The sequence below is a fragment of the Tauraco erythrolophus genome, chromosome 27 (assembly GCF_009769465.1).
Source record: "Tauraco erythrolophus isolate bTauEry1 chromosome 27, bTauEry1.pri, whole genome shotgun sequence".
NCBI classification, from domain to species: domain Eukaryota; kingdom Metazoa; phylum Chordata; class Aves; order Musophagiformes; family Musophagidae; genus Tauraco; species Tauraco erythrolophus.
Genome location: NC_141491.1, coordinates 405,416 through 423,655, shown reverse-complemented (window position 1 = coordinate 423,655; position 18,240 = coordinate 405,416). Strand labels below are relative to the sequence as shown.

The following is an 18,240-nucleotide window of genomic DNA, read 5'->3' as shown; positions in this document are numbered from 1 at the left end:
TGAGTAGAAGGGTTCCTAAAACAGCGTGCAAAATCCAGTTCCCCTTCACGCTCATAACTTAGCCTGCTTTCCACATCACCTGCAAAATATTTTGAAAGAAGATTTCACGTGTTACCCCCCTGAACTGCACAACTGCTTCTGAACAGAGAAAACCCACCGAAATGCTTCAGGTCAACAATTCCAGCCATCGCTGCCCACGTCTGGTAGCTTGTGCCCGAAGAGGGTCAAATCTGACTCCAGTAGACTCTAAAATTCCGATTAATTTTACCAGCCTGATTCACCTCACTCACTCTCAGTAACACTCACAGGTACTCTAAAAAAGCCACGGGACAAAGTGGAGGTCGTTCCGAAGTGGGAAGGAGATGCAGAGAGCAAAGTTCTCGAAGGCCATCCATTTTCTGTACTCGCAGAAGTGGAGAAAACTGAACTAAACAAAACTGAACTAAAACCAACAACCCTCAAAAAAAAACCCAAAAAAGGTATGGGAATCACAACCTTGATCTTTCCACTATCTCACATTTTGCACAGAGACCTCAGACTGGCTGTACCAAGCCTGTTTCTCTTTCCAATTTTAACTACAGTCATTAAATGTATTCCTCTTCCGTGCTTTCCTGCAGATCGGGTACGGAACAGCTACACGATTTCTGTACTCAGCTGCGAAAAGGCAAAGGGATGCTGATCACTCTGAAAGCGCCATCACTCTTACATTATTTTAAACTAAAATTTTAATTTTGCAAAAATGAGCCTTTGAATCACCTGACAGAAACAGAGATCTTTAGAATAACTGACAGAAATGTGTTTTAAAACAAATATTCACCTGATGAGCCTGTGGCACTAAACACTAATCTAGAAACCCTGAATAAGTGTGAAAGCCGCTTCTGTGGCTAAATCTAAGAGAAACACAAGAAGAAAAACTAATTAATAACACGAAACATTTATTATTTTTCGCTCATGGTGCAGAATCTCTTTTAGACGTTGCTCATGTGTAAAGTTCTGCTTGCAGTCTCCTGAAGAAATACCACAGTGTTATCCCAGTTAAACCAGTGAAAAGTCCAACTTCGCCTTCTGGAAAGCGGCAAAGCCCTTTCTCTCAATTGTCCAAGTTCTCCTGGAAACAAACAAAACACGTGTACGTGTTTTAGAGAAGGAATTCAAGGCAGGTTTGAAGGAACTGGCAGGAAGAGAGGATGCGGGATGGAGGGATGAGCGACCGCCTCCCACTGTGACCGTCCCCGGACCAGTTCCATCCCTTCCCCGGGGAAATGCACTGGGTGGGTCTGGGGGCACGTGAGCCATCCTGCGCCTTGTTGGCTCTCACCCAAAGGAGCGAGCGGAGCTCCCGCGGTACCGAGACATGGAATGAAACCCTGGGGCAGAGAAGCAGATGAGAAGTTTGGTGCTGACTCTGACAACTCCACCGAGGTGTTCAGCAGAGCCACGCTCCCTCGGCTGCACACCGGGAGCCAGTGCGTGTCTCGGGGACACGCCGGGTGTAGCGAGGCGCCGAGCGAGGCAGGTGGGACAGGTGAGACACAAAGGAAGAGCCGTAATGTCCGGGCAAACATCACCACCACCTTCCTGTCCTTACCCATCCGCCGCAGCCCTCAATGTAGCTTCTCACTTGAGAATTCCCATTAATCATGCTTATGAGTTGGCTGGGATGCACCATAGCAGAGACTTTCTTAGCAACATACATCAGCAATTTCACAGAAACACAGAGGAAAGCTCTCTCGTAGACCAGCTCGGGGTTCTGGTTGCTCCAGCTCCTGCTGAGAGACTCCACGGCAGCCGGGAACTTCTCCACCTGCATGGAGAGGGCAGTTTGAGCTGCTTTTTAAATGATGGCGTGATAAATAAGCCTTGGCTCAAAGTCCAACGTTCGGGTAAATTCCTGCATTTACTTCTTCTACCCATGACTAGAGCAGGTGACCCCACAGCTCCCTGGTGGTGCCCACACAGCGCGGGACGTTCAGGGCAGAGCTCCCCTTTACTGCGGCGCGCACGAACTGCAGCGTGGCTGAAGGACTGGGGGGGACAGTGGGCCGTCTGACGGGGGGGACGGTCGGTGCCTAACGGGGGGGACGGTCGGTGCCTAACGGGGGGGACGGTCGGCCGTCTAACCTGAGCTGTGGTGAACCAGGAGCTCGCGCTCCCTGCGGCGCTCGCACCAGAAGCGCGCTGGCCCCAGAGCTCCGGCCGCACCAGCTGCCCCCACCAGCTCCCGACTGCGGAGCATCTCCCGCAGCAGCGGGTCGGAACTGGCCGCTCCAGGCTCTCAGGTGGTAAAAAGCAGCTCCTTGGGAAGCCAGAAGAAAAGGCGGCTCCCACTGCGGCTCCTGCAGCGCCTCGTCCGGCTTCTGTCCTGGCGACTGACACGCCGCCCGCGGCACAGAGATGGGGGGAGGCTGCGGGGCACCGTGCCCCTTCCCCTCGGACCCCCCGGACTCCCGCGGTGGGAGCTGTGCCGCTCCCTGGGCTGCTGCTGCTGCTCGGTGCCGCGAGTCCAGCCTGCGGCCACGGCACCGGCCAGGCCAGGCAGGACGAGGCGTTACCTTCCCCTTCAGCACCGCAGCGAGAGCCTCTGAGGAAACCCGTTCGAAGTCCATGTTGCACTGGTCCCCCATCCGCCGCAGGCGACTGGCCACCACCACTGCGTCGAAGCTGGTTGGGGGCTCTTCTGCCGACGCCACGGGCCCTGGAGCGGAGAGAGCAGAACGAGCGGCTCCGGCACAGCGCGCTGAAGGCGGCGGCGGAGAACACGCACCCACAGCCTCTGCAGCTCCTGCCGACCTGCGCCACGGCCGTCACTGCCCCGAGCACGCAGGGTCACTGCAGGGCAGACCTCTGCCGAGGCTCGGTGGGAAACGTAACCCCCGAGTCCCCGAGAGCTACCACACCGCGCTCAGGGTTCGTCGGCGTACAGGGACCGCAGGGCTCCGTACCGTGGGCCGGTCCCCATCTCTGTCCTCCCACCTCAGTTGCGTCATGCCCATGTCTCAGTTCATTCCCGCTCCTGTCTCTCCGAGGGCATCCCTGAGGCCTCTCCTTTACCCCTCTGGGTTCCAGCAACTCCCTCCTGCCGGGCTGCCAGAAGCACCCAAGGCGGGCTGGAGGACTCGGAAAACATCTCATCTCTCTCTGACTGCAGAGACACAGCAGCACCCAGCAGCCCGCAGAGTCCTGCCGGCGTTCCCACAGGCTTTGGGGCTGCGGATCATCGCGCGCAGTCCTCGGAGAACTTACACGTTATACTCAAGGTCCCTTCTGAGCAAGTGCAAATTGCAACGTTTCAAAGTCTCATAGTAACCAGATCTGAGAAGGTTTTCACAAAGGAGCAAAAGGCATACTTCACAAATTTCAAGCACGTAAAACCATTAGAACTTCTCAGCTAAACTACTCCAAGGGTGGAGGAGTGCCTCCATTAAAGCATTTTTCCCTTAAAGCATCCTGAGGGGAAAAAACGACAGAGTATTTTTTTTTTTTTCTGAATACTACCAAAAGAAGGTTCAGCCAGAAGGAGCTGCCCAACACTGAATGTAAAACCATTTCCACGTTTGACAAAGTCACAAGGAACTGAAAGCAAGGTTTCGACACGAAGCACTGGGCAACTGTATCTGGAGCCATCGCTTCCTGATCCAGCCCCCTCTCTCCTCCAGCCGCTGACGCCGGCTCAGCGCGTCCCGGCGCCGGCACTCGGCACCCGCAGCCCCGGGCAGGAGCCTGCGTGTCCCGGGGCAGCCCGACAGCGCGCGGGGCAGCGGGGGCAGCGGCGCCACGTCTGATCCAGGAGAGGGAAACGAGCACGGCACCAACGGAGACCGTTCCTTCAGGCAAAACGACAAACTTCCATGAAGCTTTTGAGAAACGGACTTTGCTCGCGACCCACTGTCAGCAAATCCCAGTGTCTCTTGGGACATTTTAACTGGTTTGTTGCTGAGAAAATAATGGGAAAATCAATACGAACACTAGCAAAATTCTGGGTTTCTTGCAGCACTGCCCGGCGAACCAAAGTAGCCCAAAGGATATTGGGAACTTTGTGAAGCGAAGACCACATTCTGTCTTACATGTTAAAGCAACTGTTTTTACCCACTATGAGCTTTCTGTTTGATAATGACAGTTAAAACTTGTCCCGCTCCATTGTTTCGGAGCAAATTACTCAGGATCTGCGCCCCGAGCGGGGCACAGCAGCTGGCACCTTCCCCGCCGGCACTGCCCATGCCCGCGCCCGCAGCCCGGGGAGGGGCTCGTGGGTGTTCAACCTTCACAGCCCCACTGCCCGACCCTGCCGCGGCAGAATGCAGCTGTGGATTCCAACAGCTGCCCAGGACTCAAACAACTTTTCCTTGCTCTCACTTTTCCCCCAAAACAGAGATAGTTTGGAAGTTGTCCCAAGCCTGCGTTTCAGGAAACCCACCACCCCCAAGCTACAGTCTCCTTCCTTTACGCGTTCAGTCCCAACCTGCTGCAAACAAACCATTTCTCCCTCCCCCAGAGGCCCTACCTCCCGAATCCATCTCCAGGCTCCGGCAGTCACTCTCATCTCCACCCAGGAGGTCGGAGAACAGGGCTTCCACCACGCGCTGCGTCTGCTCCTCGAAAGTTGCCATTGCAGCGTCTGCCCGCTGCAGTGGGCACGACACCACCGCGGCTGCTCTTTGCAGGTGAACTTTGCCTCTGAATTTTGGCTTCCTTTTCCTAGAGCTGCACAAGTTCTTCCTTCTGGGAAGAGCATGGCCCCAGACTCCTCCCCGGGCCAGCGCGACGTGCCGATGTTTGCTCTTAACTGTCGTCATTCAAGCTATGGGTGTGGTTTAGTCTCAAAATAAGTAGTTTCTGTTAAGATCAACTGAAATAAATATTTCTGAGTTATCAAAGACTGTTGACCTGTACATTCGTGAAGAAGGGTGTCTGGATAAAACGTTAGAAGCTCCAAGTCCCATCTGAGACAAAGACAAGACTCTGTCTACCCACAGCAGAGTAAATGATAGTTTGCCAACAAGCTATCAACTTTATTTTTTTTTGAAAACTGCACAATGCCAATGCTCCAACGCAGCTCTCCGTAAGGACACGGATAAAACGCATGCATAAAGGCACTGGAAATGTTTAATAGGAGCCTGGTTACAGCTGACTTCTTATCTACCTTTGCATTCACCCTGAGGCAGCTTACCTGTTACGGTAATTCGGCACATGAGACTGAAATAAAGAGTTGCACAATTGCTCCTTAGAGCCCTGCTTCAAGGAAGGTGGGAGAGAAAAGCCCCGTGTGACAGAGGCAGGAATGGACTGCAGCGCTCTCGGGATCCACGGCAGTAATCAGATGCCTCCATCCCGCAGACTTCAGAGCTGAACAAACAAGTACTCCAGAAGACAGTCAGGAATGATTCACATTTTTATTAGGAAAATCAGAAATAAAATCTAAAACCTGTTGTTTCACAGTGACAGCAGTGTTTCAGTGAAGCGCGTGGGAGGCATATTTCAATTTAGAGGTACAATAAAGCCATTAAAAGAAATCAAAAATTACAAGAAATCTTACAGAATAGGGTTGACAAAGCTACTCCTTCCCTGCTTAGTAACCTGTGTACCTCCACCTGACACCAAGGAGCCTTCTTCGGGGTTTTGTCGCTGTGTAAAGCACGGCTGCGACACGGACACTTGTGACACCGCAAAGTCCCACCCAGCAGGGCACAGGGAGTGCTGTCAACGCGCTCTTCAAAACACAAGTCCTGAGGCTGGCCAGGGCACAACGTGTAAAACTGTGAAACTTTAGCCCCATAGCACTGCAGCGTCTCGTGTGCCATCCTGGGAGGGCAGGACAACAGTTCTGCACAGAAACAAGTGCCACACAGAACACAAACCCTTAAACACCCGTTTTAGTTAAAAGCAATCAATGCTAAACATCGGTATCAGCAAAAATCCAACATTCTGTGCAGGCTGATTATCGAAACAGCAATTCTGCCGTTACCGGTGCGGGCACCGAGGGCCGACGGCACCGGCCCGGCCAACGCCACGCGGGATACGGAACTCACACCCCGTTCCCGCGCGCGAACGCATCACACGCGCCCTGCACACTCCTGCGTGCTCCCACGGGAACCCCGAGGGGGAACTTCGCGATTCAGGATTACAGTCACACACCTAGAAAATACACTTCTTTCCCTTGAAAAAGAAACGTACCGTTCCCAGCGAGCACCAGGTACCCCGTCACCCGCTCTGACACAGCGCCGCGCGCCCCTCGAGTGCAGCTGCTGTCGAGATGCATCTGTCGCACAGCAAACTGAACGGCACACAAAGGGAGCCAGGAACTGAACACTTCTCTCTGCACTGCAGTGCTGCTCTGTATGTGAGATAAGCAGCAGAGTGCTGGAGCCTCTGAACTGTTTTTTGAATTATTCACAATTCTCTTGAAAAAACCTCTCCAAAAGACATCCCCTCCCACCAGCTGCAGCTGCCCCCATACCACACGCACGTGCCGGGCCCAGCGCCGCTCCGGCAAAGGGCTGCCGACGCTCCCACAGGGTAAAAGTACAAAACCAGCATCAAGTGTAGCAAACGAAGCCAGAGGAAGAAACTTTTCCTGTGCCCTGAGCAAGCGTTCTACTGGAAGCAGAGAAAAATCAGGACCCCAGTCCAGCAACCGCCCCCATGACCGTCCTTAACACCGAAATAAAGGCTTGCAGTGCCTCTGGCTTTGCCTCGCTCTGCTTCACTGACACCTGCACCTCCGAGTCTGCCGCCTCAAGCAGCAGCTCCGTTAGGAAGAGGCAACCGGTGTCATCCTGAGCACTGAGATAAGCTTTCCACGGCTGGACACCAGCTTTGCTCATAGCAACCGTCTGGATGTGGACAACATGAAGAGCCGTCTGTACGGTATCCGGATGAACAGTCCCACACCAGGGCAGAGAGAGGTGGCAGCTCGTGTCCAGGCTCAGCCAGGTCTTCTCAAACTGTTCTGCAGTCAGGTAAACGTCAGGAATTAAGGTCAGGCTGCCTGTATCAGGGTGAACCTTGAGGACTTCTTTATTTCCTTCAGAAATCAGTGACTCTGAAATGAAACGACAAACATGTGAGATGCAGCTCCCAATTTCACAAACACCTTATGGAGTCATCAGATGAAGAGGGCTGGAATCACAGTGCCTTCAGTGGTGATCAACCATGCATTGCACAAAATAGTCAGAACACTAAGACAGCATTCTCAAGGCCCTATGATCTTCTTCCAAAGAAACCCACATGAGAACATCTACTGACAAGGGGAAAGGGATCCCAGACGAAGGTGAGGCAGGTTACCTGTGTCTCTGTTCCTGGAGTCAGTGCAAGGAGAACAAGTGTAAGAAGGTTCTGCTAGCTGGTGAGCAGTGACGAGTGCCCAGCGCTCTCTGCCATAAACTAGTGCCAGAGTATTAAACTCTGCAGCCCATGCGTTCACGGGGCGCTCAGCTTGGTCTTCCAAGAGCCCCAGAGAGGGGTCAGACTTGGGGCTACACAGGACCCGTTGCACTTCTCCCACACCAGACTGCAAAAGGCGATAGTAGAACAATCCACGGTCTCGTACTGCCATATCCATCTCCTCCTCTGGGAAATAGAGGGACATGATTTATGGTGAATTCTATCATCCGGATTTTCCCAAAGTACTATCCCTTAATTACTAAAAACAGAATCCCAGAGATACAGTATAAGCCTGTTACATTCATCAACCAGACAGTGAAGGGCCAAGCAGCAGCCTAAGGCACTAAGCCACCTCACCTTGCCACCCTGGATGGTCTCCTCACAGCTCAGAGGCTGACACACGGCACCCGTGCACTGGGACACAGCAAAACCAGCTCCCAAAAGGCCTGTACAGCTTCAGGGAAACCTAATGAAGGGAACCCACCTATGCAGTAATGAAGCAGTCTCCCTAGCATGTCCTGACACTCCGCAGGACGGGACAGGAAAAGTCGCACCAGTGCTGTCAGAAGCTCCATCTTCACTGCTGGGAACGTCTCCGATTTCACGTTCTCCACAAAGTCCTCTAAAACATAGGGGGCATTGGGTACTTTCTCACCATGTGTGCCCAGGAGCCAGATCAGCGCTTGCTTGCCCTGAAGGAACCACAGAAAAAACAGCAAATAGCCGCTGCTTCCCAGAAAGAGTGCTGACATGAGAGACGAGAGAACAAGTCTTCTGAAGATTTCTGATATTTGCCCATCCATCACGAGCCAAAGGAAAGCCAAATGGTCACTGTCCACCCATCCTCAGCAGCTGCCAGCCCCAGGCACAGAGCTGCCTTACCTCACTGTCCTGGATGGCATCCTCGCAGCTGGGCAGTGCCCGACACACGGCATCCGTGCACTGGGGACACAGCCAAACCAGGTCCCGAAAAGCCTGTACCACCGCTGCAAGGAAACAAAATGCTCAGTGTTCCCCAGCAGTGACAAAACCACGATGGGGTAAAAAAAAAATAATCCAAAAAAACCCACTGGAGAGATTTTGCACATCTTAGCTAGGGAGGTCAGTGCTTGTGACTATGATTTGAGACACCCTTCTTCAACGTCCCATGACACTGTGTTTGTCAGAGCAAAGTTACACCGAGTTTAAAATAAAGCACTGAAACTCGGATTGTTCCTCTGGCTGCTGGAAAGTAAACTCTCTTCTGGACATTCCCCAGCCTTTAAAAAGACACTGACTCACGATGCTTCAGACACACAAGGTTAGGATGACAAATCAAAACTAACACCAATTCAAAATGAGTCTCAGGAACTTTAGGTCAAAATTTTCAAGGCTCTGCTGCCCACTAATTCAACAGCTGAGTGCAAATGGAAAAAGCAAGACCTTTCCAAAATGGAAAGCAAGACCCTTTAAACCAGCAATGATAAGAAGTTAGACCTGAGGGCAGCAGAAGAACAAAGAGAAGCCTGGGTACAGCTGAATCAGACCATTATATGAGGAACAGAAATCACAAAGATTTAAAAGACCTGTTAATCACCTCGGCTCTCACACAATCACTAAAATGTCTCTGCCGAGTCCCTCATCCCTAAGTCAGCAGGCAGCAGCCAGAAAGGAGCCTCCACATCACACCGTGAACACAGCTATGACCATCTCCCCCTTCACCACAAAGCGTAGTTCCTAAGAAAGGAAAAACTACAACGCCCAGTCACACTATATACCCATGCTCCACCAGGAAGGCTTCCACCTGAAAAGGCCAGTTAAATTCAACGCCAAGTGCCTTTCAGAGCTCCCCCTTTCACAAGCCCCAGCAAGGCCACTTCCTGAGAGCATAAGCCAGGCAAACAGTCCGATGATTACCTGAAGTGATATGTTCCTGCTGCAGTCCCAGGAGCTCCGTCAGAATCCCCACACACTGTTCTGTGTATGTCCTACCAATATTGCCTGCAGAGACGCCAAAGGACGTAAAAGTCAATCTTTTATGAGAGTGAAATAGGAACCATGAGCCCAATTATTCATCACAAACTGACTTTAAAGAAAGTCTTTCTCTCTTCCTTTTTGACTACCATTTCTGAAAGAGTAGTCAAACGAGCTTGTTCCCCATGCAACGGCTACGCGCCTTTCCCTAAAGCCATGCCTCAGAAGAAGTCCGAACTCTTCTTAAATGTAACACGTAAGAAAGGCATTTTAGCATCCCTGGCTTTCTCCTTATGATTACTATAGAAACTCACCTATTTTAAAGCTTACAAAAACAACAGTGCCCCAAATCACCTTAACTCTGCCCGCATGACAACTCAAAGAACAAGCAGGTGTTAGAGCAGCTCCTCCACCCACTACACACCTTCACTCAACACTGCAAGGCTCATTAAGATGAAATGACCCAATCTCTTTAGAGCATCTCATCAGAGCACCGACATTTGAACGAGATTCAAGGACATTACGCGCAACCTGGAACAGTTCAATACCAGGACTGCAGAAAGAATCAGCGTAACTGTGGTTTAGAAAGGTGCTCACGCAGAACATTCCTGGGGAGGCTGCTCTGCACAGGGCTGTACTGCTTCAGCACAGATCAGTCATTTGGCATTTGCCCAGACACTCTTCAGCAGAGAAAGGACCACCTGAAAGGTCGAGGGCTGCAGTCGCTCCCGACGCGAGACACAGCTCTTACCTATGGCGAAGATGGCCCCTTGGGCAAGCTCCACCGACACATCAGTGCAATAGCTCTTCAGCTCCTCCAGCACTTGCTGTACGTTTTCATCGTTCACCAGCTCACACAACACCTCCATCTTCTGGCATTTGATATAGTGGGGCTCTGAATATGAACAGAAGAACTTTTTGTAGTGGCTGCTAAAATGCCCAGGAAGGCTACCAAGGATCTGACGCACATGGCACAGCGCTGTGAAGCAGAGCTCCCTGCTCTCGGAAGTGCAGGCAGACAGCAGCGGTCCCTTCACTCTCACCAAAACGTCTGCCTGCACATGCGGGTACTCCCTGGCCAGCACCAGGAAAAGCTTGGTGGCTGCCATCACAACGCTGGGGCTGCTGCTTTTGAGATAGCCATCCAGTAAATTGAGTATGTCGAAGAGCTCCTCCTCGCTGCGGGGTCTGTAACGCAGAAGGAAGGTAAGCACCTCGCTTTGCCCCCACTGATCCAGATCAGCCATCCTGCCAAGAGAACAAACACGGTTTGCGGGAGTCAAGAAGTGCACAAAGATCTGTGCTGTGCAGACTAGAGACCTTAGCCTCCAAGTTTCTTACGGTCTGTTCCAAACCAAGTGCTATGCTTCAGAAGTAGATACCACAATTTTATCTCAAGAGAACCGACCAGTTTATGCACATAGGCTTAACCCAGTATCGGGCACACGTACTTTTCCTGGTGCTCTAAGCCAGACAGCAACATTGACAAGAGCCCTGGACAGTGCAATACCCCTCTCTTGCCAGATCATGTAGAATTATCTGCAGAAAAGTTAATTTCTTCAAGCAATGGATAAGTTATGTACCTTTCAATGGATTAGGAGAGACATACTAGAACATACCTGTCTCATAAATACATCATGTATACTGTCACAAAAAAAAACACCTATACACATCAACTTATAATTCCAAAGCAAACCACCAGCTGAAGAAAAGACTCCCTGGAAATGCAGGGCATCTCGGATTTCTCTTAAAATCTTAGCATAAAAGTAATTTGGTTCCTCTTAGGATGGGCACCTCCAGCTTTGGGTGCCTGACTCTCCCCTTCGAGGTCTGACAGGAGCCCAGAAACACCTCTTTGCCAGCACGCAAAACGCAAGAACAAGAACGAAGCTTCCAGCACCACCTTAGTATCACAGAAAACCAACCTGTTGAGGAGATGATGGGCGATGGGTTTGTTGATGACAACTCCTCCCTCCTTCTTCAAGATCTCTTCTAAGGCCCTCAGACAATTCACGACTACAATAGGATCCTGATCACGCAGCAAACTGTACAGCTCGTTCACCAGCGCGCCATCTGCAAAGCGGCAGAGCTCTATCAAATTCTGTTGATGTGCTGCAATTTAACACAGTCTCTAAGCATTTTTCACGAGCAAAAGATACGTCTCGAGCTGGGAGAAGCCGTCAACAGCTCTACAGGAACACCTGCCCCGGCACAACTTTTCCCTGAAGGTCTGTGGATATGAGAATGGCACGGGAAGGAACAGAGACTGCAGAAACGGTGAGGTGCTGCAGGAGGCCGGTAACGCGGGTACGAATGGGGCACTCTGCCGCGGAACCCCGCCGTGCCTGGTGCTTCGCTAACGATTCCGTACGCACCAACAGCCCACTCGTCTTCTCTTTTCCCCTCTTTGTCTCGCAGCCAACACAGCCCAGAAGCAGAGCAGCGAACCCAGGACGAACCGCAATGTGCTTCCAGCAGCTGCGTGCCCCACTCCCGCGGGCCCCCATCTCCTCCCGGGCATGTGCTCCAGCCCCGCGCAGCCCACCTACCCACTTCAGAGTCCCCCTGCAGCTTCACCATCTTGGCGCAGCCCAGCACGGCCGCTCTGCGCACGTAGGAAGCCTTGTCCCGCAGGCCGTCAAGGAGGGGCTGCTGGAGGTACTCCTGGATGCCGGGCATCCTGCGGGTGGGCGTCAGCGGTCAGTGGTCAGCCGCCCGGGCCCCCCCCCGCGCCCGCCCCGCTCCCCCGCCGCACCTGAGGCCGCACATGCTGCGCAGGGCGAGCCCGCGCACGGCGGGGCTGGGGTGCGCGCAGTCCTTGCGCAGCGTGTTGACGGCCAGCAGCGCCAGCTGCGGCTGCCGCGGCGCCTGCGCCCGCACGTACAGCGACACCAGCTTCTTCTGCACCACGTCGGCCGCCGCGCTGGCCTTCACCATCTCCGGGAACAGCCCCGACACGTCCGCGCCCTGCGCCATGTGCCTGCGGCGGAGACACCGCTCAGCGCGGCCCGGCCCGGCCCGACCCCCGCCGCCGCCCCGCGGCCCTGCCCGCCCTACCGGATGACGCGCAGGACGGCGGAGCGGTACCGCAGCGGATCCGCCTGCACGTTCGGGTTGGCCAGCGCCCGGCGGAGCTCCCGCACCGTCTCCTCGCCGCCCAGGTACGGCATCGCCCCGCTCCCGGTCCCGATCCCGATCCCGCTCCCGCTCCCGGTGCAGCGCCGCCCCGCCCTGCGCACGTGACGCGCCGCCTCAGCCCCGCCCACGGCGCCGCGCGCGCACTCCCGCCCCGCCCCGCCCCGCCCCTGACGCGCCGCTCGGCCCCGCCCGGCGCCGCCCGGCGCCTGCGCGGCGCCGCCCGCCAAATTCGGCGGGAAGCGGCTGGACGGGGCGGCCGTCATGAGCGGGACGGTGATCCCCGGGACGCCCATCGCCGTGGACTTCTGGAGCGTGCGGAGGGCGGGCGGCGCGCGCCTCTTCTTCCTGTCGCACCTGCACGCGGACCACACGGCGGGGCTGTCCAGCACCTGGAGCCGCCCGCTGTACTGCTCGCCGCTCACCGCGCGCCTCCTGCGCCGCCGCCTCCAGGTACGTGCGCCGGGCCCGGGCCCCCCCCGCCCCGCCGGGCCCCGCCCGCCCCGCCCTGACCGTCCCCGCGCCCCGCAGGTGCCCCCATGCTGGATCCGGCCGCTGGAGGTGGGGCAGAGCCACGTGCTGGGCGAGGAGGTGACGGTGACGCTGCTCGACGCCAACCACTGCCCCGGTGCCGTCATGTTCCTCTTCGAGGGCGCCTTCGGCACCATCCTCTACACAGGTACGGGCAGCCCCCACCGCCCCCGCCGTGGTCCCCGCCCGCCCTGACGGCCCCGTCCTTGCAGGGGACTTCCGCTACAGCCGCGCCATGCGGAGCGAGCCGGCGCTGAGGGGCCGCCGCATCGACCGCCTCTACCTGGACAACACCCACTGCCACCCGCACCGGCCGCTGCCCTCGCGGCAGTGCGCCACGCGCCAGGCCGCCTGCGTCATCCGCGCGCACCCGCAGCACCGAGTCGTCGTCGGTGAGTGCCGCCGCGCACTGCGGTGCACCCGCCTTCCCCTCCCATCGGCTCGTCCCTCCGCCCCATCCCTACCGTGCCGCTCCGCTCGCAGGTGTGTACAGCCTGGGGAAGGAGACGCTGCTGGTGGACCTGGCCGTGGAGTTCAGCACCTGGGTCGTGGTGAGCCCCTGGCGCCTGGAGCAGATGCGGCTGCTGGAGCTGCCCGACGTGTTCACCGCCGAGGAGGGGGCCGGCTGGATCCGCGCTGTGGATGTCACCGAGATTCGCTGGGATACCCTTGTCAGCTGGAACACGCTGCACCCTACCATTGCCATCCTCCCTACCGGCAGGCCCGTGAAGGTCACCCACCCCAACATCCACCCTATTCCGTACTCGGATCACTCGTCCTTTTCGGAGCTGTGTGAGTTTGTGAAGTGGCTGAAACCTTGCTCGGTCATTCCAATTGTGAGGGGTGGCATGTGCCAGGTTTACTTTCAGAAATACCTAAGTTCTGCTCCCCAGGCACTTCCTGACCTCAAAATCCCGCAGCCCATGCCAGAGCGCGTACAGCAGCAAAGCAAAAGGAAGGGTCAGGAACCCACGTGTCTCTTGAGAAGAGCTGCATGGCATTCTGCGCCCCGAGGCGTTGTGTATGAGTCCCCAGAGAAATACACTGAGAAATCTGAAGAGTTCACGGGTGTTAAGGTTCCTCAGGAGAACTACTGCAAGTCAGCTTTCTGCTCGAAAGAAGGTTGCACTTGTCACACTGGCAAGGAGAAAGGGAAGGAAGAGCCGCGCGGAGAACGGCCAGGAGCAGCTAGCGCCGTTAGCCAGGCACCTGTTTCTGACGAGCACTTTGCAACTGGATTGGCAGAGCAGTATTTACTCACTCCCTTAAATGTCCTAAAGCAGAACTCCTTGCAGAAATTTGATAAGCTGGTAGAAGATTTCTTTAAGAGGGGAGAAGCATCCTGAAAAACTTTGTGACTCTGGAGGACTTACTACAGCATCCCATTCTCTGTGCTCAAGTTTCCCATCAGAAGAGAGGAGCTCAGCTATGGGGCTCTTTCTTTACCTCTTACTAGAGGAAAAGGGGAAAACTAGGACCAGTTTGTGGGTGTTAGATTTTTACAAAATCTATTTATTTTTGTATCTCCACCTACACCTGTTGGGTCTCCACACTACATTGGGGCAGTGCAGTCCCACTGCGTGTGTGCCTTGCATCCACGTTTCGTGGTGGGTGACTGACCTGTCTCTGGCCACAAAAGATGCTGCCGGGTTGATTCAAGCTGAGCTGCAGAGGGTGTGAGCTGCCTGCATCTGAAGTCAGGCAGCAATTAATGGGGATGTGCGTGATGAAAGAAGCAAGAAGGGGAAATCTGAGTGCCCCAAAGATTCTTTCTATGTCTGTGGTGCCTCATTGACAAGGAGCAGCTCATTCCAAGATGCATTACAAATATTCTGTATTAAGGTACGTTTAAAAAGTGGTGCTTAAAGACATCTAGAAAATGAAGTGCCTCTAAGTCTATTAATCTATTTTCTGTTAATCTACTAATCCCTCCAGACAGCACTGCTTTTGCATCCAGCCATCTGCAGCTGGATGCAGTTCTGCTCCCTGAAAGCACCATCTTAATGTTAACTGTCAATAGTTTTTCAGGTTACTGGCTGGAAAAAATAGGAATTGTCTAGGTTCTTGAGTTCTGGACTTTCTGGAATGGGTCACTATATCCTCTGCAGTCTCTGCACTCAAGCCTGCACGTCTGAATTCTGCTTGACTGCAAAGTGCTACTGGTAACTGCCAGCATTCTGCTAGGCCCACTGCCTTCCCATCCACCGTCTGTTCTTCCCATGCAACAGCAAATGGGATGGAAGATAACTAAACATGTGCTTAGTGGTGTGAAGTGCTCAGTCTTAGCAGCATTGGTTGGAAAGAATACAGTGGCGGAACAGCAAAATCGAGTCTGTTAGAGGTCAGGCACTTTCCCATTCCAGATCGACTGCGGAGAGCCACAGCCTGGCACAGTCAGGACGTGTCAGCAGTGTGACCAGCCAGCACGTACCTGCTGTGGAGTCTGGAAACTCTGCAGTTGTCTGTGCCAAATTGCACTAGCAGCATTACAGATCAGCTCCCCATGGGGTCAAGGCAGCAATGTTAGAGGAAATCATCACCAGCTACTTTTGTGGAGCAACAAACCAGCTTGTTCAGCTTTTTCTAGCCTCCTTTTCATTGCTTTCCACACAAAATGTTTCATCTGACCTTGATCGGGGTCAGTCTCTTCTGAACGTAGCATCCTGCAAGGTCTCTCCAAGACCAGTCAGCTGGATGGACTGAATTCCCCAAATCAAGCCAGAAAAGGAAGTGTTTGCTCTTTCAGTAAAGCTAGGGCTCGTGGAAAGCGAAGCTGCCTGTAGATGCAGCAGCCACACCTGTTGAAAACAAGGGTGTCCTGAACAGTAATCATGATGACAGCCGGAGCGGGTATGTTTGGAAAGCTGTTTGGCAAACGTGATTCCTAACTCCCACCCCTCTGCTTCCCCAGGCACTGTGGCGCTCGTCACTATAATAAAAGCAGTGCTTCTCACTGGAACTACCTGTTGATTCTACTGCCAGCTGCTAAGGGGACACTGGAAGTGGTGGGGCAGTGCTCTGAGATACACTTCAAAAGGGGCAGCAAGGGCAGTTCAAGCTTCTTGCTGCGGTCTGTATAGTCCTGTTTCTTGGAGGTTTCTTTATGGATTATTTGCTAATCAAAACTAAGCTGCAGAGCCCCCTCAGGTCAGTGTGAGTGGAGACACCTGCATCTTTTGCAACATCTGACACTGCCAGGGAAATAATAGTGCTGTGCTTGTAGTGTTTTGTCTGCTGCTGGCTGCCTTGGAGATGCAGGCTGTTATTTACATAATGCTGAAATTCAAGTGACTCATTTGACAGGCAGGTGAGTGAAGCACTGCCTGAACTCCCAGATTCCATGTCCTGCTCTCGCATGCAGCCTCTCCGTTGCGCAGAAGGAATGCTTGCCTTCTGAATCACTGCTCCATTTAGGTATGTTGCAAATGACCCGAGAGATCTGATGCATTTCACTGCTAATGTTGTTTTGTGGCATCCAGCCTTTCCTATTTCGTCCTTATAAACTATTCTTATCAATCATGAATTAAAACAAAAGAAGCAGAGAACCTCCTGGTGAACCTCTAGGCAAATGAGTTGTAAATGTTACTTCTTTACAGAGGCAACTCTGATTGCTAGATCACACCAAAAAAAAAGTGTAAATTGCAGAGACTTCAGAAGCTGAGGATCTGAACCCCATTTCTGAATGGCTAAAACTGCAGGAGAAATGCTGGCTTCTGTTACTAGAGCTTAGAAGGTAATTCCTGCCACTTCAGAAAGAAATTATCCAAATCATGTAGAGCAAAGGAAACCTAAAATCTCCCATCGTTTTAGAAGGCAGTAGAAGCAGAAGAGACCTGACCAACAGTCAGCATGTTGGAGATGCTTGCCTGAGCACAGCAGGTGTAGGAGGGATTTTAGAGTGCCACACATTTCCTCCCTCTCTTAGGTTAAAATGCTACTTGTGTGTGTTATCTGAAAATCCTGGGAAACAAAACATGGCCTTGTGGGGAAAACTGGCAGTATAGTATTGCTGAGCTCTAAGGTTTGAGAGTCCTTCAGCTTCCCCTGAAGTCTTCTGGCAGTAAATAGCTGCCCTCTTGCAGGCCATGTTTGCCCTGATGCCTCCAAAGTTTCCCTCTTTTCCCAGTACCAGCCTTGCTCCCAGGGGAGTGTGATGTACACCGGGGTCTGAGGGTGCTGCTCCCAGCCCAGCTGCACAGGGCTGTGTCAGCACTGCTGCCACAGGTGTGTTTTGCTCACAACAGTGACAATCAGAAGCTGTAGCCAAGTATTGGTTTGACTGAGGGGCATATAGGGGCCATGTGCTTGGAAGCTTACAGTTATCCTGGCAGGAACCAAATGCTGTGCTCAGATCAAGGCCCTCCCAAATCTATATGTGCAGAGCATGCTTGAGCTGCTTATCTCTGTGCCACAGTTGGAAACTGAGCCCCAGTGGGATGGAAACAACTCACCCAAGGCCTTACAGAGGAGCTAGGAAGGGGCTGAGTTCCCTTTGGCAGGTTTTCAACACTGTCTTAAACAAGCTGTGACCAAGTGCTGGTGTGTCAGGGCAGGCATATGGTTCTGGGAGCAGGGCTGCCCGCTGAGCTCCTTCCGCTCCTCTCCGATTGGAAAGTCCAACCACTGTACTGTGAAACTGGAGTGAGCTACAGCTTCTCAAAAACAGCGGAAAAGCCTGAAGGGGTATGCTGCCTATGCTGTGGAGAGAGGAAACGTACTCTTTAAATTCAGGTTGCTACCAAGAGACCCAGGTGGAACTTGCCTGGCTCACGTGCTCCGCACGAGTGTGCGATGTAACGCGGGGAACGCCCTGGAGCGCGCGGCTCAGCAGTGCGTCTCACTCTGCTTCCCTGCTGCAAGGCTCCAGCCCTTCTGACAACCGCGACTGCAGAGCGGCTGTCCGCTTCCGCAGTGCAGGTGGTTCTTGTTATTCTCTAGGGAAAAGGAATTGTGTAACGGGGAAATCTTTTCTTCTTCACCAAGAAAATTAATCAATGAGTTCACGCAATTTCCTATATGTTGTGCTGTAGCTTTGGGCTTATTCCAAATTTACCTGAAGCCTAAAATCTCTGGCTTTGTGCCCCCCCCACCCCCCGAAGGGTCTGGCAGTGGCCCTGAGGATGGTTTAGAAAGTCGCTGGTGTAACAGCAAACACCGAGATAAGGCTGGCAGTGTGCACGCCCGGATCTGAATGTGTCTGCGCTCTTCCACCCATGGGAGGTGGAGGCCTCAGCTGGAGAA

The 18,240-nt window shown here is 53.5% G+C and overlaps 3 protein-coding genes across 8 annotated transcripts; 1 reads left to right on the top strand and 2 right to left on the bottom strand.

Moving 5' to 3' along the window:
• Positions 1 to 915: 915 nt before the first annotated feature.
• On the bottom strand, positions 916 to 5,001 carry BCL2L15 (BCL2 like 15). 2 transcript variants are annotated; one of them, XM_086627171.1, is made up of 4 exons: positions 4,502 to 5,001; positions 2,553 to 2,695; positions 1,695 to 1,804; positions 916 to 1,108 (listed from the first exon to the last, which is right to left on the bottom strand). In XM_086627171.1, exons 1-4 carry the CDS (start codon positions 4,791 to 4,793, stop codon positions 1,036 to 1,038), a joined length of 618 nt encoding a protein of 205 aa, XP_086483297.1. In that variant the 5' UTR covers positions 4,794 to 5,001; the 3' UTR covers positions 916 to 1,035. The 2 variants fall into 2 exon arrangements, with proteins under 2 accessions (XP_086483297.1, XP_009991215.2); XM_009992913.2 differs by having other exon boundaries at positions 1,589 to 1,804; positions 4,502 to 4,975.
• A 312-nt stretch (positions 5,002 to 5,313) lies between these two features.
• AP4B1 (adaptor related protein complex 4 subunit beta 1) lies at positions 5,314 to 12,503 on the bottom strand. Of its 5 annotated transcripts, XM_086627165.1 has the most exons (10): positions 12,391 to 12,503; positions 12,089 to 12,313; positions 11,883 to 12,013; positions 11,259 to 11,406; positions 10,085 to 10,581; positions 9,277 to 9,360; positions 8,263 to 8,366; positions 7,865 to 8,072; positions 7,282 to 7,566; positions 5,314 to 7,039 (listed from the first exon to the last, which is right to left on the bottom strand). In XM_086627165.1, the coding sequence occupies exons 1-10, from the start codon at positions 12,501 to 12,503 to the stop codon at positions 6,612 to 6,614; spliced, it is 2,223 nt and encodes a 740-aa protein (XP_086483291.1). In that variant the 3' UTR covers positions 5,314 to 6,611. The 5 variants fall into 5 exon arrangements, with proteins under 5 accessions (XP_086483291.1, XP_086483292.1, XP_086483295.1 ...); XM_086627166.1 differs by lacking the exon at positions 12,089 to 12,313; XM_086627169.1 differs by lacking the exon at positions 12,391 to 12,503 and having other exon boundaries at positions 12,218 to 12,243.
• A 229-nt stretch (positions 12,504 to 12,732) lies between these two features.
• Positions 12,733 to 15,885, top strand: DCLRE1B (DNA cross-link repair 1B). Its single transcript, XM_086627314.1, has 4 exons — positions 12,733 to 12,921; positions 13,000 to 13,147; positions 13,212 to 13,391; positions 13,483 to 15,885. Exons 1-4 carry the CDS (start codon positions 12,733 to 12,735, stop codon positions 14,343 to 14,345), a joined length of 1,380 nt encoding a protein of 459 aa, XP_086483440.1. The 3' UTR covers positions 14,346 to 15,885.
• The last annotated feature ends 2,355 nt before the right edge of the window (positions 15,886 to 18,240 follow it).